Source organism: Ranitomeya variabilis, chromosome 2, assembly GCF_051348905.1.
Source record: "Ranitomeya variabilis isolate aRanVar5 chromosome 2, aRanVar5.hap1, whole genome shotgun sequence".
Lineage (NCBI taxonomy): Eukaryota > Metazoa > Chordata > Amphibia > Anura > Dendrobatidae > Ranitomeya > Ranitomeya variabilis.
The window spans coordinates 810,249,695-810,275,314 of NC_135233.1; the positions used below are offsets into that span (position 1 = coordinate 810,249,695).

The window sequence follows — 25,620 nt, forward strand, 5'->3', positions numbered from 1 at the left end:
AGTTTTCACCTATTCAGTGTTGAAATGAGTGAATCCTATACAAGTCAGTCAGAGTAGCTCCATTTATGTATGAACGCATCATTAGGACAGATAAAATACAGAATACACGGCACAGAGCCTACAAATTCTATGTAACTGCGTCGTCCCTGCAAACATGTTGGTTGCTAGGTATCGCTGAAAATGGAAGCAGCAGTGCAGTATGTGCGCTAGCTCGCCACCTAGTGGCCATCCGCAGTACACACAGTTCTAATGGCCTCATTCATTTCTACTTGCAGCACAGTAAATGCTGTGTGCAGAGCCAGGCTTCTATACAATGAAGGATTTTTTCTTTCTATCATTGCTTCAAGAAGGATAGAATAACGATTATAAGAAAGAATGCAATGATCAGGCTTTAGAATATAGGATCACAAGACTTACCGTAATGAAGGTAAAAAAAGACCTAAATTTTTATAGAACACAGCTCCAAGTACATACACTGTAGATTCTTCCAGATCTAGAAAAATACAAAGTGACAGTTCTTTTATTAGCACATTTATAGCATATATGTATATGCTTAGCATAGTTATAATGTATTATTGCTTTATCTTTATTGCATTTAGGGTTTGTTAGTCTGTGATCTTTTATTATCCATTATTATCTATATAACATCCAACCACTCCCTGATGTCAGATCATCAAAGATGAAATGTCACCATGACGGGCAGTGAATGGCCCCCACAGTCACATGCAGAAAGGACATTACATCGCTGTAAAAGAAAAGGCATCAAAAATGAAGGAAGGGCTGGCATGGAGAACAAGGCAGAGAATATGCACAGGACAGTGCCACTGGTGTGAGAGAAACACTCTAAAGGTAGGCGAGATTGAGGGATAGGTCACTAAAGTGAATTAATGCCCTAAATGGCAGAAGGCAGGGCTGTAATTCCGGCTAAGTTCACACGATCATATATTTTGTCTGTGTGATGATCAGTCCATAGGCGAAACGGACCTCGCCCAGACAGCACGCAGACCATAATATGGCAAAAATCTAGTTCACATGAAACTATTGTATAGAGAAATTGCAACATGCTTTAGTTTTATCCATATTTTTCGGCGTCACCAGAACATTTCAATGGGTGAGCAAAAAAAAAAAATGAATGCCATACACCATGTGTTTGGAATCCATTGTTACTGGATCCATTGCCAAGATTACGTAGGAAATTATATGAGACCTTTTAATAATATTTTACTTTGTGAAAAAAAACCTGCATGTCATAAGGAAGTCAAAAACACATGGCTGACACACAGATGACAAATGGACCACCACAGAGGTGAAACAGGATTACAGATAAAATACAGACTTTGCATGTGCTCGTGTGAACATAACCTGAGGCCTCTTTTTTATATAAAAAAACAAATCATCCATAATAAGTGTTTTTCATCTGATTTTCATATGGCATTGCTCCTTTTGTCCATTTTTACTACATGTGCCCATGATGAGTTTTTGGTGATTTTTTGATGATGCGCATTTTCAATGCATCAAAATTGCACCGTCTTACAGTTCCAGGAAAGTGGATGGGATTTATAGAAATCTCCTGCCCACTGAGATTTTTTTTAATTCAGCTTATGCTACTTTCACACGTCCGTCTTTTGTCCTCCGTCGCAATCCGTTGGTTTGGGCAAAAAACGGATCCTGCAAATGTGCTCACAGGATGCATTTTTTTGCCCATAGGCTTGTATTAGCGACAGATCGCGACGGATGGCCACACATCGCGTCCGTCGTGCGATGGATCCATCGTGTTTTGGCGGACGCGACGCACAAAAAAGTTCAATGTAACTTTTTTTGTGCGACGCGTCCGCCATTTTCGACAGCTCTTGCGTGGCCAAACCTCCGCCCCCTCCTCCCCGGACTGCATAATGGGCAGCGAATGCATTGAAAAACTACATCCGCTGCCCACATTGTGCAGTAATTTCACAACGTCCGTCGGTACGTCGGCCCGATGCATTGCGATGGGCCCGTACCGACAGAAATGTGAAAGTAGCCTAAACTGACCTTCTATGCATGTTTAAAATCCACCACATGGCGATTTCACCTCAAGGTTCACCAAGTTTTAAGTACAGATTTTCTTTTTCCCATAGACTTCTATTAGGTGTGGAAAATCCACAGGTGAAAAAAGCACATGCGTTTTTAGTGTGTTTTTACTGCAGAAATTCACTAAAATACACATGTAATCCGCATATGACTGTATAAATAATGTGTTGTCAAAGCCAAATACCAGGAATTATCAAAAACAAAGCAGCTTTATTTAAAGCACAACACATCAATAAGAGACAAAACACAGTGTCAAAAACGCAATAAAAATGCATGAAAATAGAACACACTCAAAAACACAATGAAACGCAATGAAAAAAGCACTAAAAAATCACACTTTAAAACACAATAAAAAAAAATGCAACTAACCTAATTTTACCTTTTAGGTGCAGAAAATCGAAACTCACCAAAAGCTCATCATGGGAATGTGGCCAAAGGCTACAGTTTCGCATAGAGTATTTGGTGACTTTTAGATTTTCTTCAGCATTTCTGCACCTAATTTGATCACTTGCATTTTTTTCATTGCATTTTAAGGTGCGTATTTTTTACATGTATTTTTATCGATCTGGTTTTTGTCTCTTGTTGGTGTGTTATGCTTTAACCCCTTGCTGACCTCGGACGGGATAGTACGTCCGAGGTCAGAAGCCCCACTTTGATGCGGGCTCCGGTGGTGAGCCCGCATCAAAGCCGGACATGTCAGCTGTTTTAAACAGCTGACATGTGCCCACAATAGGCGCGGGCAGAATCGCGATCTGCCCACGCCTATTAACTAGTTAAATGCAGCTGTCAAACGCAGACAGCGGCATTTAACTACCGCATCCGTCCGGGCGGCCGGAAATGATGGCATCGCCGACCCCCATCACATGATCGTAGGTCGGCGATGCTTCAGAATAGTAACCATTGAGGTCCTTGAGACCTCTATGGTTACTGATTCCCGGCAGCTGTGAGTGCCACCCTGTGGTCGGCGCTCACAGCACACCTGATTTTCTGCTACAAAGCAGCGAACAGCAGATCGCTGCTATGTAGCAGAGGCGATCGTGCTGTGCCTGCATGGCAAAAGTAAAAAAAAAAAGATAAAAAAATGTGAAAAAAATAAAAAAAATATAAAAGTTTAAATCACCCCCCTTTCGCCCCAATCAAAATAAATCAATAAAAAAAAATCAAACCTACACATATTTGGTATCTCCGCGTTCAGAATCGCCCGATCTATCAAATAAAAAGCATTAGCCTGATCGCTAAACAGCGTAGCAAAAAAAAAAAATTAGAAACGCCATAATTACGTTTTTTTGGTCGCCGTGACATTGCATTAAAATGCAATAACGGGCGATCAAAAGAATGTATCTGAACCAAAATGCTATCATTAAAAATGTCAGCTCGGCACGCAAAAAATAAGCCCTCAACTGACCCCAGATCATGAAAGATGGTGAGGATACGAGTATCAGAAAATGGCGCGATTATTATTTTTTTATTTTTTTTGTGCAAAATTTTGAATTTTTTTTCACCACTTAAGTAAAAAATAACCTAGTCATGTTAGGTGTCTATGAACTCGTACTGACCTGGAGAATCATAATGGCAGGTCAGTTTTGGCATTTAGTGAACCTAGCAAAAAAGCCAAACAAAAAACAAATGTGGGACTGCACTTTTTTTGCAATTTCACTGCACTTGGAATTTTTTTCCCGTTTTCTAGTACACGACATGCTAAAACCAATGATGTCGTTCAAAAGTACAACTCGTCCCGCAAAAAATTAGCCCTCACATGGCCAAATTGACGGAAAAATAAAAAAGTTATGGTTCTGGGAAGGAGGGGAGTGAAAAACGAACATGGAAAAACGGAAAATCCCAAGGTCATAAAGGGGTTAAATGAAGCTGCTTTGTTTTTGACACTTCCCAGTATTTGGCTTTTACAATGCTTTATTGATACAGTTATGTGCAGATTATATGCAATTTTTATCTGCAAATTTTCTGCATCTCATGCCATTCTATGGGGAAAATCTGCAGATAAAGCTCGGCGTACCCCCCCCAATAGAAACTGACATGTTGCGGACATGAAACTCGCACCTCAAGCCAATTTATGCTATGTAAGAAAAAGCACAGAGGCAAGAGATTTCTATAAATCTCATCCACTTTGCTGGAACTATAAGATGTGTTTTTCTGCACAGCGAACTCATCGTGGTACCTTTACCTTAAAGGGAATCTGTCACCCCAAAATTCGCCTATAAGCTAAGCCCTCCGGCATCAGGGGCTTATCTGCAGCATTCTGTAATGCTGTAGATAAGCCCCCGATGTAACCTGAAAGAGAAGAAAAACAAGTTAGTACAGCGCCTCCCATCTTCTTACGATGTCGTCATCTTCTTGTCTTCACGCTGCTTCTCCGGCGCAGGTGTACTTTATCTGCATGTTGAGGGCAGAGCAAAGTACTGCAGTGCACAGGCCTCTCTGACCTTTCCCGGCACCTGCACACTACAGTACTTGCTCTGCCCTCAACAGGGCAAATAGGTACGCCTGCGCCGGAGCCACGGCAGGAAGAAAAGAAGAGGATGTTATCGTATGAAGATAGGAGGCGCCGGACCCGGACCGCGACCCCCATCGGGCCGGACCGCACTGGACCGCCCCTGGGTGAGTATAATCTAACTTGTTTTTCTTCTCTTTCAGGTTACAACGGGAGCTTATCTACAGCATTACAGAATGCTGTAGATAAGCCCCTGATGCCAGTGGCCTTAGCTTACAGGCGATTTTTTGGGGTGACAGATTCCCTTTAATGTGACATCCATTTTTTCTCATGTATAAAAAACAAATACATTTTTCAAGATTCACCAACCCATTAAACAATAAAAAAACAGACAGCACTATGATGCAACATGGACGTCATTCATGTGCTATCTGAGTTTTTCATCAACCCAAAGATCTGAGTTTTCGGTTTTGAGAATCAGATCAAAATCAGACAGTTTCTGTTTTTTTGTGGACACTTGGACTGCAAAAAGAAAAAAAAAACACCACATAAACAGCCCCATAAAATAAATAGGATACTTGTTGCATCTGAGAAAACAATGTGTAGAACATGAACACAAATCAAAAATGTGACTGAGGCCCAAGGCTGAACAAGCACATCCTTGTTCCATGGTCAGTGTTCAGATCCCAATACCCAGACCAAACGTCACAGGTCTCCTGATGCAAACTTACATATACTGACATATATTAGGCTGTGTGTTTGGGTCAGGACAGCTGCGTTCAGTCCAGACATTGTGATCTGCACACAGACTGTGGAACACAGAAATGTGCATTCCGCTAAAAGACAATAAATGGGATATAATGATTCCATTCTAAGATAAAATTCATTTTTATCTTAGACTCTCATCTCTTTTCCCGTGACTAAGTTAGTCAATGTTTATCATCATAAAATAACAATTCTGGAACATGCTCGTTTAGAACTTTATATTGTCCCATTCCTCAGTTATAGTGTTCCTCCTAGAAATGTATGAACAGACTGACTAATTTTTACCATTGCACTTGTCACAGACAGTCAACACTGATTGGACAATGTTGGAGTGTTTCGGTATAACCCCCACAACCCAACCCATAGCAGTTGTTTCCGCACTCCAACCCATAGCAGTTATTTCCACACTCCAACCCATAGCAGTTATTTCCACACTCCATCCCATAGCAGTTGTTTCCGCACTCCAACCCATAGCAGTTATTTCCACACTCCATCCCATAGCAGTTGTTTCCACACTCCATCCCATAGCAGTTATTTCCACACTCCATCCCATAGCAGTTGTTTCCGCACTCCAACCCATAGCAGTTATTTCCACACTCCATCCCATAGCAGTTGTTTCCACACTCCAACCCATAGCAGTTATTTCCACACTCCATCCCATAGCAGTTGTTTCCACACTCCAACCCATAGCAGTTGTTTCCACACTCCATCCCATAGCAGTTGTTTCCGCACTCCAACCTATAACAGTTGTTTCCGCACTCCAACCCATAGCAGTTATTTCCACACTCCAACCCATAGCAGTTATTTCCACACTCCATCCCATAGCAGTTATTTCCACACTCCATCCCATAGCAGTTGTTTCCGCACTCCAACCCATAGCAGTTGTTTCCGCACTCCACCCCATAGCAGTTGTTTCCGCACTCCAACCCATAACAGTTGTTTCAGCACTCCATCCCATAGCAGTTGTTTCCACACTCCAACCCATAGCAGTTATTTCCACACTCCAACCCATAGCAGTTATTTCCACACTCCATCCCATAGCAGTTGTTTCCGCACTCCAACCCATAACAGTTGTTTCAGCACTCCATCCCATAGCAGTTGTTTCCACACTCCATCCCATAGCACTTGTTTCCACACTCCAACCCATAACAGTTATTTCCACACTCCATCCCATAGCAGTTGTTTCCACACTCCATCCCATAGCAGTGGTTTTTTCATACATTTCTAGGGTGAATTACAGATGAAAGGCACTATGCGGAGTTACAGGGAAAATTCACAACTGATGTTTCATATGCAATACTATTTTTCTCTACAGTTTTGTATTTTAATTTGTTTACTGGAAAATTCTATTTAGACATTTGTTTTTTTCAGGAATTAATGGCGACAAACTAAAACTAAAGTGTGGAAAAGTTCATTTTGCTATGAGCTGTAACTTTTGCATTTGCTTTCTATTCCTTGTTAAAATATTTAGCTGCTTTAGGGTTGTAGGAACAACCACTGCCTGAAGCAAAATGGCACCTACTCGAATTGGCTCCATTCCTTTTACCATTGGCAGTGTAAACCTGTGTAAAACATTAAAGTACTAAAAAAATAAAACCTCCTGTGTCATAATGGCAATCTCTACAAGGGAAGATGTCCATATGTCCTTTGTCCATATGTCCCTATTCAGCAAAATAAAGAAGAAATAGGTATTGTAATTAACAGGTTAACAAATCCAAGGGGATGAATTTAGAATTATGATGCCAGGGCATACAGACATTTAGCCCAGTCGCTTTATACTTTTAGATTCATTGAAATATGTTTAGTTGGAAGTTATAATCCCAAAGGGACAATGAAATACAGTTTACCATGTTTTATCAAAATGCAAAAAATCAGAGAACCACATAAATAGTCTATGGTACGAGATGTGATTGAAGGATAACATTTCATAAGCAGTAAGTCAAGGATGTCATTTCTGTAGTTTGCGTGGATATGTTCTCTATGTCAGTTTAGAGGACTCAGAGCTTAATGGCAGTGCAAGCATTTTAGAAGGATGCTACTTTCTACCTCAGGCAAAGCTGTAAAAATATGTGAACCCATCACATGCATGAGCCTTAGACTTAAAGGGAAATAAATGTGCACATCATTTTGCCATTTTTGTAACACCATAAGGCCTTATATTCACATGTCCGAGTTTAAACTTGTATGTGAAAAATGGTACCAGTGTGATCAGTGATTTGGACTAGTTTGTTATCAATGTATCGTCCATGTGACTGTTTTTACCATCAATGTGTCATCCATGTATCCATTTTTCCCATCATTGTGTCATTAGTGTTTTTCATGGATGGATAAAAAAAGGAATAAATTACAAAGCTTTTCCTACATTTGCAATGTTAAAGGGAACCTGTCACCAGGATTGTGCACAGTAACCTTCACACAGTGTCAGGTCGGCGCCATTATACTGATTACAATGATACCTTGGTTGAATAAATTTGTCTTGTGGTTGTTATTTAATCTTTATTTTCAGTTTTGAGTTATTGAGATTCTCGTGCTCCTGTGTGGAGGGTCTTCATGTGGTGTTCTGATTAGGTATTCACCAGTATGTCTTCTGACAGGTCACTGATCGCCGATACCTGCTACTGCACAGTCGCAGGTGGCGCCATCTTGGATGAAATTTTTTTTTCTTCTCTAGCAAGATGGCGCCGCTGGTGCAGGTGCAGTAGCAGCTGTCGGATCACCTCTATATACACCGATAGCTGCTACTTTTTTATACTCCTCAGGATAACCTCAAGCTCATTTATTAACAACACAATAAACATGTGATTATGCTGCAGTGCGGATGGCGAATGCCCGTAGAAGGTTTTTTTAAAATTTTTAAGATATACAGTATATATAATATTCATTGTGTAAACTAGGGGGCAGTGACCCGTCAGCAGGCTGCATTATGAATACCTAATCAGAGCACCACATGAAGACCCCCACACAGGACGCTCTGGAGCACGAGCATATCATTAACTAAAAATAAAGATTACACCGCAACCACAACACGGATTTCATCAAACAAGGTATCATTGTAATCAGTATAACGGCGCCAACCTGACAGTGTGCGTGGGTTACTGTGCACAATCCTGCTGACAGGTTCCCTTTAAACACGTACAGCACACAGATGGCACATGGACATGTGAATAGCACCATAGATTATAATGGGTCAGTGTTATATCCATGTAAAAACGGATAAAACGTGGACATGCAACATGGATGTCAGAATAAGGCCTAAAGCAAGCTGACTCAGTATCTGATTCCTGTGAAATTTTGCAGATATTTTCAACCCCTTAAAAGCAGGGTTTTTTTAATATAAAAGTAACTAATTCATTTATTGGCAGGTTTATGTGGACAGGTTATCAATTGAAGAAAGCCTGAAGCGAAGGCTTAAAATCCCTTTCCTCTTATGACCAGTACAGTTGAAAATTTTCTCAAGACCACTTGCAACTTTAGATAAAAGTACGGTAGTTTACGGTAACAGCCACGGAGTCGATGATACCCATGCTGCTCAAGAGATTAAGGTGTAAATTAATAGAAAATAACAGTACTGGCTTTGTCAAATCTATGCTACGGGTTAGAAAAGGATATAATGAAAAATGTAGCGTAAAGAATAACCACCATTTTTTTCCACAAATCAATAGTACACATGAAAATAAGAAACTTTGTAGCATCTCTTATTCAAGAAATTATTTTATTTCTTGTCTTGGACTGATTGTTTATTCTCAAAATTCTCAATTCATGGGTAAAGTCTGTGTTTTGTGTGTGTGACTACAGATTTTCCCGTTACAAAGATGAAAGAAGACAGTTAGTGCTTGTAAATTTCTACAGAGAACTATAACTATTGGTTCAGGAGGACTGGCAGCAGAAGGTATGTGCCCCCTTCTAGTTCCCTCCTCTTCCCATTCCAAGGAATGTTAAAAGCATCAACTGTCATCTCTTATCTCAATATTGGGAAAATATGTCTTCACTGAATACAGATTTTACTGATAAATTGAGAGTGAAACATTAATCCAGGGGGAAAAAGAAACAGATTTTACTGATTACTACTTTAATGTGGACTCCGAAAACTAAATTCATGAACATGGCTAAAAACATAAATAGATAGATTACTAACATTCTGGTGACATCACTATTGCCAAATCTGGGGCTGAAAATATTATTATTCAACCTCTAAAAAGACATCATAAAGATAGGAACAATATTTCAGTTCTGTATATTTACAGACTCGCTTGTATCATTTACATGCAATACATGTTTGTACCTGATGGCATTGGAGTAAAGATGTTTTTCGGTATGACCACCTTGTCCTCTGAGTTCCTGGCCCAGTCTACCATGCCTTTCCTGCCTCTCATGGGGAAGGTGATGTCTGTTAGCACTGATGATGCCGGCAGCTTTTGGATGCTGGCCACTGAGAGGAAGAGAGAGAGTTTAATGAGCAACATTTTATTCATTTAGCCTGTTATACAACAGATTATTTTCCAGCTTAAATGCCCCAAGTAAAGTAGCAATAAAAGAATGCATCCATCTGCCATCTAAAACTGTTTATTTCACATTTTCAAACAAATTCAGCAAATAACATAAATATTCAATGCGTCTTATCTTTATCTAGTTTAAATCTGTTGGTTTATGTGTGCACGTCGCATATACTTGTGCAAAGCTGTTAAGTATGCTCGTAAAAGCTCAGGGTTATATGGAAGAAATAGCGAGTAAGAACATTGCTGCACAAGTTCTTTAGATCCAAGTTTGAAATGATTTGAAGTGACATTACGAGGATAAAATTCTGCAAACTTTTCATGGAGACAAAAGTATTAGTTTCTACCAAGTGACATCCTGACAATGTGTAAAATCATGGAACTCAACAATATCTGAAAGGCTTCTTAATTTGGAGTTACAAAACAGAAACTCATCCAATGATCTTATGTATACCATATTGTACATATTAAACGCCAATCAGAAGTTCTTCAAAAGACCGAAGGGGTTCAACAAAACATTGTTTTTTTTAGGTCCCCTAAGTATTGGATCTTTAGAGGTTTACTCCCATTTTCTTAGATGTGTTTAATTAAAAAATAAGCAAGCAAAATTATGTTTACTCACATTAGCACCATTCTCAAGCTAGGACTCATTTGGTGTTTTATTCTTTACAGATTAATGCCAAGAGGACCAGCCACAAATGCTGTCAAGGAGTGTGGCTAAATATACAGTGCTTACAAGCTCTTTTCCTCCGAGCTTGTAAACATTGCACTGAGGCCGTCTAGGATTTCTGGAGCCTGAGGTTAGCTCCTATTCCTGACCACTCCCCCTGGCTCCACTAAGCTTCTGATGCTACTTTATAGAGCAGACATCAGAACCACTCACAATTCAGACCAGCAGCACAACAATGTTGCTGCCCTCACCTGTCATTGAAGTAGTAGCGCCTGCCTACTGAGAAACTAGGAAGTTAGGAGGATGGAAATCTGTGTGCTCTTGCTTCAGAAGTTTAAGAATCCTTTTAAAACAGTGTGTATATTCAGTGTTGTAGTAAAAAGAGGTTATCGACATCCATGTTTAAAAGATATGTGCATCCATGTTACTGAAAATACCAAAGACAGTGATTGGAGGCAGAAATCAAGAGTGCATTGTGGATGATTGGCACATGATCACTGCTTAACAGTTCATAAAGACTGGCAAGACCACAAGAGGCACAACACAAGAGCTCTGGGGTGAGGGTAATCAAGGCAGAACTCACCTCTTCTTCTCTGAATAATCATTTTTCCACATGTCTCAAGCAGTTTGAATGGGGCTTTATCAAGACAAAATGTTGCAGGATGTACATGGGTTAAACTGCAGAGGACTGTGGTAAAGTTATTTTCTCTGATGAAGCCCCCTTCAGATTACTTGGGATATTTAGAGGAATGTCTGGAGAACCAAAAAGGTGAGCGTTTCTATGAGCGCTGTGTCATGAAAGCAGCAAAACAGTAAAATATCCTGGAACTATTTTTTGTATTGGGTTTCTTTTCAATCCAAGGCAGTATGCACACTAACAATTTTGCCTAAGAACACTGCCATGAATAAAGAATGGTATTTATATATCCTCCAAGAGCAACTCTGAGTTGGTGATGACCATTGCTTTTTCCAGCATCATTGAGCACTAAGTCACAAGACAAAAGAGATAACTAAGTGACTTACTGAATAAACCATTGACATTTTAGGTCCACGTTCAGAAAACTCCCCAGATCTCAATCCCATTGAAAACCTGTGGTCAATTCCCAAAACGCAAAAGGATAACAACACAGAAATTTCTGATAAACTCCAAGCACTGGTAAGACTACATTGTGTTGCCATCAGTCAGGATTTGGCCCAGAAGCTGGTATCCATCATGTCTGGTCAAGTTGTAATTGTCTTCAGAAATGTAGATCAACACTTTAAATTTTGAATCTTGATGTATTTGTGATAAAAGTATAAATACCTATGAAATGTTTAGAATTGTACTTCAGTAACCATGGAAACATTTGAATAAAAGATCTAAACACACTGAAGCAGCAAACTGCGTAAAAACCAAAATTTATGTCAGTCACAAAACGTTTGGCCACAATTTTAGATAACTATAAGATCATCCATTTTGACTAAGAAAATAAAATGTACAATTTATGTACTAAAATGTAAAATGCTGGGTAAAACTTTGGTGGAGAAGAGGGTGGGTATATTGGTGGTGCTCAGTGAGCGATCTGGAGAAATGGTCAGTAACCAAGTAGAGAACCACAACACTCAGAGGTAATGCAAAGTAATTATTCTTTTATTCAGAAATCACCATAAGGTAAGAATCCACTGTGTTATTAACTGCCAATGTTTCGGTCCAGCCATGGACCTCGGTCAAGGCCATCAACATGCAAACAAAAATCATAATATGCAATGCAAATTCTTACAGAGAAAAATAAAATAACAAAAACATTCTACCTGATATACAACACATATGAATATATAAAGAATAAATTCTACAATCAAGAATTACTGTTTTTTATTTTATTTGGAAGGACTTGACAAAGGTCCAGAGATGGCTCAAAACGAGGTCCATTATTAACACTGGATTCTTACCTCATGTTGATCACTCAATAAGAGAGTTCTTACTCGGCATTACCTCTGGGTGGCATAGATTTTACTTGGGCGCAAGCTAGACAGCAAACTCAACTTCTGTGACCAGTGCCAGGCAACTTTTGACAAGGCAAATAAATCATGAAATATATTAAAAGAAGCACAGATGCTCAAGACAAGTACACAGTTTGCCTTTATGCAAGTCACTAGTCCGGCCACACTTAGAATACTGTGTACAATTTGGGCTCTGTGCATAAGAAGGACATAGCTGAACTAGAGCAAGTGCAAAAAAGAGAAACCAAGGTTATTAAGATAATAGATGAACTGCAGCACTAAGACAGTTTATCAAAGTTCGGTTCGGAGAACTGATTGTTGAAATTGAAGGCTGGTTCCCTGAATCGGCAAGAAGCGAAGCCTCAATCCGGTTCCCTGGCCAGCAGTTTTCTACAGAATGTGCATCCGAGGACGCACATTCTGTTAAAATATATTGCGATACAGAAAGCCACTGCCATGGCTGATAGACAGGTGTGCAGGTTTGGCTCATAGACAGGCAGCCGGGCACGGCTGATAGACAGGAAGGCAGGCATGGCTGATAGACAGGCAGGAATACTCGGATATGAGCACTGGGACCTAAGAACTAGCAAGCATGTTTAGAAGCAGACAAACAATATTGCACAGGCACCCCTAATCAGGTCGAGGTACCTTAAATAATAAGTGTCTCCCAGTCATTGGCTGGGGGACATTTTAGCATGGGGCGCACTGTCCCTTTAAGAAGGAGGGACCATGCGAGCCCTAAGCACAGTGTCAGGGAATCTGCAAGCCATGCGCAGACCCAGGGTAACAGCAGCAGGAAAAGGAGGAGTAAGTGCAGGTCAGCGGTGGTGAGTAAGTCGGCATCCCTGCTGGCGGAAAGGGGTATCATGCAGGGTTGCCGATGCTACAGATTAGTTGCAGCAGACATTTGTGGTGACAGATGGACAGGAGATCATCCTTTCCAATTTGAGCCAGGTTCCTTTACAACTAATTTTCAAAATTTACAGAAAACCCTTTAAAACTATCTACCATACTAAGATGTGACTGACAGTGACTAGGACAATTTGTGCAGGACAGGAGGCAATAAGACTATAAATGAAGGTTCAGGTGGGGTAAGAATGATAAAGTGCCTTTACTTTTAGTTACTGTTACTTGTTTTTTGCGGTCGAGGAAAATGTGCAAGACAGAAAAAATGGATGTGTTTTTAAATGGGAGTGGCTTTTAAATGGGTGTGGTTTTCTAACACAAGCAGGGAACTGGTTTTTAAAAAATTGAATCCCACCCCAGCTTGACATTACACAGTTTTGAAAAATGAAGGCTTAGTGGCGATCTAATCAAAATGTACAAATATATGAATGGACAGTACAGAGATCTTTCTAATAATATTTTTACTCCTAAGCCTACAACGATAACAAGGGTGACATCTAAAGAAAAGAAGGTTTAATCATAATCACAGGTGCAGATTCTTTACTGTAAGAGCAGTGAGATTATGGATCTTTATTCACCATGTAACGTTTGCTTCAGTTCAAAAGTACAAGGAGAATCTAATGCCTTTTTCCAAACATTTAATACTACAGTTTATGGGTTAGATGCTGTGATGGAACATTGATCCAGTGAACTAGTCTAATTTTCCTATGAGGATTCGGGAAAGGATTTTTATCCTAATATGAGTTTTTACCTTCCTCTGGATTAACCTATTCTATTGTAACTTAAACTCGATGGACTCAAGTCTCCTTTCAACCGTAAAACTATGAAACTATGAAAATTCATGGACCAAGAAAAGTAGTAAAAATGCACACGGCTAATTTCTCCTTGCAATCATGATAGATAGAACCACTTTTAAAAGATCATTTCTTAATGTAAATAGATTTTATGTAGCATGGTATCATTATGGAAGCAGCATATGGCATCATTGATGGTTACTGGGTAGACTACAGTATAGTTCTGTAGTCTGGACAATGAGCCTCTTTTTGAAAATTGTCCTAAAAGTTTAATGCTTGGCTCAGTTTTTGACAAGCATGCTGTGTTGATATAGATATAAGGTGCAGACAGGAAAGAACATAAAGTCATATTTTATAGATGTAGGTGGCACGGCAAAAAAAAAAGGGAGAGAAAAGTTTAAAAAAATAGTGCCCTGTAATCTATATTTCCAATGTAATGTTTCTAGAATTAACGAGGAAGAGACCATCATTGACTGAATGTTGCAAAACAGTCAAATGGTATAGTGGGAAAAGTTGTGAAATCATTATAACTTTTCCCACTATACCATTTGACTGTTTTGCAACATTCAGTCAATGATGGTCTCTTCCTCGTTAATACAAGTGAAGTTATTATAGCTAGAAAAGCAAAAAAAAAAAAACAACAAAGTTTTATCACGCAGTGGAAAGAAGTCAGTTTGGCAGGTATGGGCATGTGTTTGAACACTAGAGTGTATGCGCTGGTGAATCTCTCTGAAGTTTGCTCTGAAATAAAATAAAATGTTCCTACAAATCAGCAGGGATGCCAGGGGGTCAATGAGCAAATAGCTCCATGGTGCCAACACAAATCACATTCAATTTATCTTTTTCCTGTACAATATGCCAGAGTCTTGTACCATGTACAGGATACCAGCAAAATCTAAATGGAACAGAAATCAGTTTGACAGAAGCGGTTTCCAAGATAATTAGGTATGGGCTTTCATCTCTAATTGATAAGTAATCCACACTGTTTGTATTATGCCATTGCTATACTGACTGTGAATAAGACAAGCTGAAAAGGGTACTACATTTAATGATTTACTAAATATGATATTGCTATGTGTTCAGCAAGTCCCAATAATCTTTAAACCTTTATTTGGAATGATAAATATATCTGATTATACACTGGTCAACCATAACATTAAAACCACCTGCCTAATAAAGTATAGCCCGCCCTTTTGTTATCAAAATCTCTCTGGTCAGTTAAGTTATGAAACTTAAAGGTGCTCTATGGTGTCTGTCAGCAGAAGGCTAAAAGCAAATCCTTTAAGTCCTTTAAGTTGCAATGTGGCATACCTAGACATCAAATAGTCTTTTCTTCTGAACATCCAAAAGATGCTCAATTGTATTGAGATTTGGGTCATTTGAAACTCAAGTCAACACCACTATGAATTATTTGTCATAATTCTCCATACCTTCCTGAAGGTTTTTTCAGTGTGTAAATACTAGGACTCGGAGTTTTCCATCAGATCATTGGCCAGAGCACCACACAGACTTTGTTTCCTGCCACACACCATCCTGGTGTGGACGCTGGTTGTCCACATAATGTTAACATAATGTTAAAGTAAACATGTATGCAGGCCATCATCTTCCATTCCATTCCATTCCATCTTCCAACCAGCTTTGATGCTCACTTGTCATTGTAGATGATTTTGTCATTGGACAGGGACATGTGACCACTCCAGCCAATTACTGGGACTCTTCTGAGGTCTGCTATGGCCAGTGAGTGACCACGGTGGTCATGTGTCATTTGGACACTTACATTATTCTGCAGCAATAACTAGAGAGATTTCAGACACTACCCAGAAATCATTGAGGTCAGTATTGTTTTTTTAATCTGTTTAAACTTGAGCATTTTGGCAAAAAATGTTACTCCTCAGTCAACCCTTTCAGTAAGACATATAGACAAGTTTTATCTACAAAAGTAATCCATGAGTATAAATAAGGGAAGTCTGAAGCAGGGGGCCCACCTTTGTGAAGTTTAAATGTCCTAGGAATGTGTACAGGTACTTTTCCTTCCGTAATTTTTTTTTTATAAAACTCTTCATAGCACAACAGTTCAAAATCTTCAATTCTCTTCTCCCTCTCCACTCATCTCAGCTGAAGACTTTGCCTCATTTTTCAAGCAGAAGATTGATATAATCAGAGACAGTTTTGGTCGACAACCCCCAGAGCCCTTCCTCCCAACTGCCTCCACCTCCAAAACCAACTTCTCCATCATTACAGAAGATCGACTCTCCACTCTACTCTCAAAATCGCATCTCACCACCTGTGCACTTGACCTGATACCTTCCCACTTCATCCCAAACCTCACCACAGTCTTCATCCCAACCCTAACCCATCTTTTCAACCTATCACTAACAACTGGTGTTTTCCCCTCAAACTTTAAACATGCCTCAATCATACCTATCCTCAAAAAGCCCTCTCTTGACCCATCCTCTGTATCTAGCTATTGCCCTATATCACTTCTCCCCTATGCCTCAAAACTACTGGAACAACATGTTCATCTTGAACTGTTCTCCCATCTCTCTTCCTGCTCCCTCTTCAACCGCTTACAATCTGGCTTCCGGTCACACCACTCCACTGAAACTGCCCTAACTAAGGTCACCAATGACCTATTAACCGCCAAGAGCAAGCAACACTACTCTGTACTCCTCCTCCTCGACCTGTCGGCTGCCTTTGACACAGTGGACCATTCCCTATTATTACAGACCCTCTCATCCCCTGGCATCACAGACTTGGCCCTATCCTGGATCTCATCATACCTATCAGACCGGACATTCACCGTCTCCCACTCACAAACCACCTGCTCACCTCGCCCCCTATCTGTCGGAGTCCCACAAGGTTCAGTCCTAGGGCCCCTGCTCTTCTACATTTACACATTTGGCCTGGGACAGCTCAGAGAATCTCACAGCTTTCAGTATCACCTCTATGCCGACGACACACAGATCTACATCTCTGGACCAGATATCACCACCCTACTAACCAGAATCCCTCAATGTCTGTCCCCTATTTCATCCTTCTTCTCCACTAGACTTCTGAAACTTAACATGTACAAAACAGAATTCATCATCTTTCCCCATCTCACGCGACCCCCCCCAATGAACCTATCCATTACAGTAAATGGCTGCCCACTCTCCCCAGTCCCACAAGCTCGCTGCCTCGCGGTAATCCTTGACATTGATCTCTCTTCAAACCACATATCCAAGCCCTTTCCACTTCCTGCTGACTTCAACTCAAAAATATTTCACAAATCTGTACATTCCTAAACCAATAATCTGCAAAAACCCTAGTCCATGCCCTCATCATCTCCCGCCTTGACTACTGCTCTGTGGCCTCCCCTTGAACACTCTCACACCCCTCCAATCTATTCTAGACTTTTCTGCCCGACTAATCCACCTGTCCCCCGCTATTCCCCAGCCTCTCCCCTCTGTCAATCCCTTCACTGGCTCCCCATTGTCCAGAGACTTCAGAACAAAACCCTAACCATGACATACAAAGCCATCCACAACCTGTCTCCTCCATACATCTGTGACCTTACCTTCAAGTCCTTACCTGCACGCAACCTCCGATCTTCACAAGATCTCCTTCTCTACTCCCCTCTTATCTCCTCTTCCCACAATCACATGCAAGATTTCTCTCGCGCATCACCCCTACTCTGGAACTCTCTACCACAACATATCAGACTCTTGCCTATCATTGAAACCTTGAAAAAGAATCTGAGACCTACCTCTTCTGACAAGCCTACAACCTGCAGTAACCACAAATCAACCAAACTGCTGCACGACCAGCTCTACCCTCAATACCCATTCCTACTGTATCCTCACCCATCCCCTGTAGATTGTGAGCCCTCGTGGGCAGGGTCCTCTCTCCTATTGTACCAGTCATGACTTGAATTGTTTAAGATTATTGTACTTGTTTTTACTATGTATACCTCTCCTCACATGTAAAGCTCCATGGAATAAATGGCGCTATAATAATAAATAATAACACAAACTATTTCTATGTACATGTAGCTCTTTCACAGACAAACCAGCAATATCTTTGCATGGCCAGTCTGTTTCTCTAATTCTGAGAAATCAGCTTTTTAATTAATAGGCAAATGTGGCTGAAGGTCTGTGGTAGACTGGAAACCTTTGTCACTCCAGCTCTATTTCCCATACAGTGCCGCCTCTTCCTGTTTCACTGACAACCATTATGTTGTGCGACTCCAAGCAATGAAGCCATCAGTCAAGCCAAAGAATGTTGGCCTGGATAGGGAATAAGAGCTGGAATAGCAGAGATTTCTGATTGACAATAGTTTGTCAACCTCATTTGCATATCATTTCAAAAGCTGACCTCTCAGGAATAGAGAAATGGAAAAGCCATGTAAAGGTATTGCTGGACATGTCTTTTTTGCAGCTATACTCACATATAAATAGTTTGGGGTATAAATTCATGCAGGGAGACTCCCTAAAAGAAGCACTCTCATTAAAGTTTTTATCCTCTTTTAATATATTGCAGTGATCATATTATATAGCACTGTGTATGTACAATTGCTCTATGTAGAAACAGGAAGTCCCTTGTCCCTGCATTTATCACCCCCCCTCTTCACCACCTGACCCCGCCTCTCCATCCTCCCCTGCCAGGGACTTTTCTAGTGACTTATGACTCATGGAGGGAAAATTGATTTCCTGTTTCTATATAGAGCTTAGAAGGATTCAGCTACTCAGTTTTTACTCACATGATGTCATACACCTAATGGAAAACAGAAGAATTAGCTGGGTAGAAGGGTAAAATGAGCAATTGTAAGTATACAGTACTATATAATATGGTGACTGCAATATATTAAAAGGATTCACATTTTGATGGAAAAGCTTCCCTAAATATCCTCAGATAGTTAGAGTGAAAGACAGGCAGATGGATACGAGATAGATAGATAGATAGATTGATACAGATAGATAGAGAAATGTACATTAATTTCCCAATACTGTTAAGGTGTTGGAGGTGTAGTAGGTAAGGAAGGGCACTATCTCTCTGCACGTACAGCTGAAAACGGTATAATAGTAGTAGTAGTAGTAGTAGTAGTATATGGAACCTTCCAAATAGTTCTGTCTGTGACAGAGCTGTTTGCTGCTTTGGAAGAATCATTGGGTCTCCTTACCTCTTGTGCCCCTGTGTGGCTGTACAGAATGCACCAATAATATGTCCACCCCTGAGTTACACCATGCCCACCAAGGTGCTTTGAGACTTCAGAGACTACTCTGGGAGCAAAATCTAACTGGGTGCCTTGTTGAGAGATGGCACATTTTGTCATTCGCTGTTGACACCAGCTGACTAGGCCTCCTCCCCCCTGTGCTGCTGATGCGACCTCACAGGCAGTATGTCTTCCCCTTGTAGGAGTTTACATTTGAGAAGACTAGCAGAGCTGCAGCAGATGAGACACAATTCTATCAGAACAATATGTTAAGTGTATCTGTGTTGCAGTTGAAAAGACATATAGTAAAAAATAGACAAAAAAAAAGAGAAGAAAAAAATCTATAGAACCAATGGCAAAAAATGACTGAGAACATTATCCCCTCAATTTCCATTCAAATTTATATAGGTACTAGATAGTGGCCCGATTCTAAAGCATAGGGTATTCTAGAAAATGTATGTATGTGGGTACGTTGCGCTTTACACTGCCACGTAGTATATAGCACAGCCACATAGTATATAACACAGCCATGTAGTATATAACACAGACAGCCACATAGTATATAGCACAGCCATGTAGTATATAGCACAGCCACGTAGAATATAGCAGCCACATAGTATATAGCACAGCCCACGTAACACAGACAGCCACGTAGTATATAGCAGCCACGTAGTATATAGCAGCCATGTAGTATATAGCAGCCACATAATATATAGCAGCCACGTAGTATATAACACAGCCCACGTAATAAATAGCACAGCCCACGCAGTATATAACACAGCCCATGTAGTATATAATACAGCCCACGCAGTATATAACACTGCTCACGTAGCACATAGCAGCCATGCAGTATATAACACAGCCCTCGTAGTATATAGCAGTGTGGGCACCATATCCCTGCTACAAAAAAAATTTAAATAAAAAATAGTTATATATTCACCCCCTGGAGTCCACCGAAGCTGTCCCGATGCACGTGATGCTGCCCCCGGCTTCTGTTCCCAGTGATGCATTGCGAAATTACCCAGATGACTTAGTGGTCTCGCGAGACCGCTAAGTCATCTGGGTAATTTCACAATGCATCACTGGGAACGGAAGCTGGCGGCAGCATCGCAGGCATCGGTGGACGGCGGAAGGTGAGATTAGCACAATTTTATATATTTTTTATTATTTTTAACATTATATCTTTTTACTATTGATGCTGCATAGGCAGCATCAATAGTAAAAAGTTGGTCTGGGATGGGTCGACACACTGGCACTGACTGGAGGGAAGTAGGGAGGGGGCACTGACTTGAGGAGAGTAGGGAGGGGCCAATTTGCGGCCAGACTAATCAGCGACATGGGATTTCTGCGACAGACAGACAGACAAACAGACGGAAGTACCACTTAGACAATTGTATAGTAGGATTAGTTCTTCAGAAGTATGGCTATAGAGGTTCCTTCTCTCCAATAAAAATGCCCCAGTCGTGAAAAATCTGATTTTTTTTCTAAGGAAGGAATGAAGCAGGAAAGACTAAAAGCAATATTTTTATACTATCATTCATAAATTTCATGTTGTTTAATATCTCAATATCAGCACAGCAAAATGGTATTATTAGTGGGCATGAGCACCAGATAAGGCCTCTTTCACACATCAGTTTTTTAGAATCAGTCACAATCCGTCAAAGTGTTGAAAAGACGGATTCTGTGCAGATTGTAAAAAACTGATGCACTGGATCCGTTTCTTTGACGGATCCGTTGAAGCAGCTGCTGCAGAAATTTAATGGAACAGAATTCGAGAGAGAGAGCATGGAAATTCTTCCAGGCATGCTGTTTCAAAAAACGGAATCCATCACTGGATTCCGTCTTCTGACAGACAGCGACAGATCCTGTGCCCATAGGCTTCCATTATAGCCAACGATGGACGAAGCAGGATCCTTCGCTATCTGACTTTTTGACGTACACAAAAAACGTTACTTTGTCCGTTGTCTCCAGCCGATGGACAAAGACTTTACGACGGATCCGTCAAACAACGGATGAAACGGAAGGCAATCCGTCGCTAATACAAGTCTATTAGAAAAACGGATCCAGCACCAACATTTGCTGGATCCATTTTTTTCTAAGAAAGACAGATTGTGAGTGATTCTAAAATACTGATGTGTGAAAGAGGCCTAAGAGATGCGCGCACTGCACCACTATTGAAGCCATCTTCCCACAAAATACCACTTTATAATCACTCTCCTGATAGTAAATGAAAATGAAAGATGGATGGATGGTTGTGACGAACTGAAAACTGATTTCTATTCACTTTTAACTACCGTCGTACTTAGGGCCCCAGTTCTCCGCACCACTTTTCTGCAAAAGATATTATTACATCTGACTGATCCTGTAAAGCTGGAATCAGATGAATATATAGCATCCGATGCGACATACTAACGACCCTGGCTCCAGCTCTGCTGCTAGCATGATCCGTGTGTCAGTGCTCTGTGCTCTGATCCTGTCGCATGAGAGGATCGCAAAACATCTGCTGAGGAGATGGAGAAAGTAATTTCTCCATCTCCTCCATGGCCTGACTCATCGTATATCGGACTGCACTGGGATGACATCCGAGTGCAGTCCGATGCTTCACACGCGCCCATAATCTTGTATGTAGTCTCGCTGCCAATCACAGCATACTGCCAAATCAGCATGAGAAAATAATTGCGGATCTGAACTGCGCAATAGTGTAACATTCATATTTTTCGTGACTTGAGTCAATTAAGATGTGCCAGTGTTGCTTTTTGTTCATCTTGCCACATAAAAAAGAGAGAAAAAAATAACATGTACTGTAGATAGGTATTGAGTTTGGTTAGAATTAAAATATTATCAAACTTCTTTAAAAACAAAAGAACAGTGGTAAATGTTATAAACAAATGTATTCCCCTCTTCTTTTTCAGGCATTACAACCCTGATGGTCCACCTGGTCTTTGATTAAAGGGAATTTGTCAGCAGGGTTTTAGCTACCTCATCTGAGAGCAGCATGATGTAGGAAAAAAGACACTGATTGAAATGATGTATCACTTATTTTACTGGTTGCAGAAGTTGTGACACAATCAGAGATGTTGCGTGTAGCAGACCTGAAAAAGCTAACCCCGCCCACCCCAGGCTCTGTGTGTACATTGTGTATAGTTAGTGAGCTGCTTATCACAGACGGGTGTGGTCAGTCTAGCAGGCGCATAAGACCTTCTCCAGCAGTGATAATCTTCTGGTGATAACACCTTGTAAGTAAACCAAAGCACACCCCCTAATAAGTGACACAACACTGAATTCAGTGATAAACATCATTCTGTCTTCAGGATACATAGCAAAAACCTGAAGACAGATTCCATTTAAAAGCGGCGAGAAAGTGGCCACTGCAGCCAATCATGCCAGCATTTGTCTACTATTCACGTTTCAACAATGCATTAATCTTCTATCACTTGGTATGAAAGAAATCTTATTAGATTAATAGAATAATAGAAAGGAGAATACATAGCAAGTGATATATGAAGAGCATGACTGGCTACATACCATAATTAAAGCACGGCATATTACTATATGGAAATTGTTCTCATCATACTGTGCCTTTATGTGATTGTATTTTTTATAGACACTGATTTATTGCTAGCTAGCAAGTATTAAAGAGATTTGAGGAGTCTTTAGCAATATTACATTTTATGGTTCACATTTGCATAGAAACCATAGCAACCATGCAACCAAACACATACCGGCTATTACTTTCTTACCTAAGCAAGACAGATAGATGGTTCTTAATCTGAACTTAAAGAAGACCTGTCTCCTCTGAGAATTTTTTTTTTTTAAATCTTCCATACGGTTCCAGATATATGGGACTTTTTATTTAGTGCTAACTTCTATGGTGTTTATAGGGAGGCATGGCTCATCGGGTAATTATGCAGAAGAAAGACACGCCCCCAGAGAATCCTTTGAGCCACGCCCCTATTTAGAGACCATGCAAATTAGCATGAATAAATTTAGTATAAATAAAAAAGCCCATATCTCTGCAACCATATAGCCAATTACATAAAAATGTAATTCTCTCGGGATCAATGGGAAAACCATAAGGGCATAAACATAAACAGGCCATTTTTGACTTAGTGATAGATCCACTTTAACAATTACATATAATTTCCCACAATTTAATTTTACCGTTGTAAATCATGTTGTCTTACTTCACACATTTTTAGAGGGAGAATGTGAAGGACTAATGAAACCTTTGGCAATATAGAAAAGATGATAATTCTAAAATAAAAGTCATAATTGCTATATATTTTCTTATCTCTATCTGGTAATACTTCCCTTCATACTTCAGCTTTCTTTTTTAATATTATGATGTTTTTAAGGTTTTTCAATATGATGATATCTTTTTTTTCATGCCACTATTCTGTCCTAGCATCGTCTGTTGGCCCAAGTCTGATCTCATATTAAAAAATTCAACCATTTCAAAGAAAGGTTCAAAGGGTTGTGTTTCATCTATTGAAAGTACTCATGAGTGGTCAATAAACGGCTAGATGTCACACCGGCACATACAGTCCATAAACATCTGCCTGTCATTAAATCTTCTGAGGTGTGAACACCAATATTTTTCGTAGAATATAAAAGCATACTGTGCAGATGGAAAAGAGATGAATTTAACAGTTTAGGGGAAAATACTGGTTCTATGCGAGAAGAAGAAAGAGAGAGTCCACATGCATGCCATAATTGATAAAACCTCGACTGCATAAAATGTAGATTCTACTCAAAATCTCCAAAATATTGGCTCCACTTATTGCAAGTATTCCGTCATCTAACAGAACCCAATAGCCCAGACTTCTATTTTTCATTTTTTTTTTATACATTTATGATACTAGGTAGAAGTGTACTGAAGCACCAATGAGAAATACATTGGAAAGTAATGGCTTACATGGTTTCTTTTGCTGCATTCCTTTAGTCCTTGTGCACACGTTGACTATTTGGTCAGTATTTTACATCAGTCTAAGATAGGGTCCAGCTCACCCCTATGCACTGTTTGAGGATCCAGAGCAAAGCAAAGTGTCCATACCTTGGATGTGGATGATTGCAAAGAAAGAAAAATCTATCTCTTCAGAAATACAAAACTCTTCATTGTTGGTGTGAATAGAAACACTTCAGTCGGTGAATTTAAAATGCCATGGTAGTAGATAAAACAACTAGTTTCATAGTTTCCGGTAGTAAAACCTTTAATCATGCTGCCATTTGGTGAGGTGTTTTTTTTACCTTGGTACAGTTGTGTTCAAAACTTTACATATCCCGTCAGAATGTTTGCTTTCTTGGCCTATTTTTAGAGAATGTGTGTGGGTGGAGCCATTTATTGTCAAACTACTGTGTTTTCTCTTTTAAAATCATAATGACAGCCCAAAACATCCAAATGACCCTGATCAAAAGTTCACATACCCCATTTCTTAATACCGTGTATTGCCCCCTCTAACATCAATGACAGCTTAGAATCTTTTGTGGTAGTTGTGGATGAGGTTTTTTATTTTCTCAGATGGTAAAGCTGCTTACTCTTCTTGGCAAAGAGCCTCCAGTTCCTGTAAATTTCTGGGCTGTCTAGCATGAACTGCAAGCATGAGATCTCCCCAGAGTGGCTCAATGATATTGAGGTCAGGAGACTGAGATGGTCATTTTAGAACCTTCACTTTGTTCTGCTGTAGCTAATGACAGGTCGACTTGGCCTTGTGCCACAATCATCTTTCCTTCAACTTTGACCAAGATGCCTATGACTTTGTAGCACACATATCCCCAAAACATCAGGATCCACCTCCATATTTTACAGTAGGAATGGTGTTCCTTTCATCATAGGCCTTGTTGACCTCTCTCCAACTGTAATATTTATGGTTGTGGCCAAAAAGTTCAATTTTGGTCTCATCACTCCAAATTACCTTGTTCTAGTAGTTTTGAGGCTTGTCTCTGTGCTCTTTTGCGTATTGTAGGTGAGATACTTTGACAATTCTTTTGCTTTCCCCATGACTCACAATCCAGAAACATCAGTGGCTGGATGGAAGATGCAAGAGTCTGTCTGGATCCCAGAAACTCACTCAGCTTTTATGCACACACACTGATTACAAGCAAACAGGTCACAGGTGTGGATGTTACCTTTAGTAGCCATTCAAACCTATTTGTGTGAACTTTTAATCAGGGTCATTTGGATGTTTTAGGTTTTCATTATGATTTAAAAAGAGAAAACACAGTAGTTTGACAAAATACGGATTCACCCAACCACTAACCATGAGTGGAGAAAAAGTTTTAGCGCTATCATTCGTATTCTCTGAAAA

The 25,620-nt window shown here is 40.1% G+C and overlaps 1 protein-coding gene across 7 annotated transcripts in view; it reads right to left on the reverse strand.

The window, feature by feature from the left end:
- Positions 1 to 25,620, reverse strand: part of ADGRB3 (adhesion G protein-coupled receptor B3) — a 1,417,427-nt gene that overhangs the window by 483,623 nt on the left and 908,184 nt on the right. For all 7 annotated transcript variants that reach the window (XM_077289969.1, XM_077289967.1, XM_077289968.1 and 4 more), the window contains 2 exons: positions 9,564 to 9,710; positions 418 to 493 (listed from right to left, as the gene is read on the reverse strand). In XM_077289969.1, the coding sequence (XP_077146084.1) occupies positions 418 to 493; positions 9,564 to 9,710 (223 nt within the window). The remainder of the gene's footprint in view (positions 1 to 417; positions 494 to 9,563; positions 9,711 to 25,620) is intronic.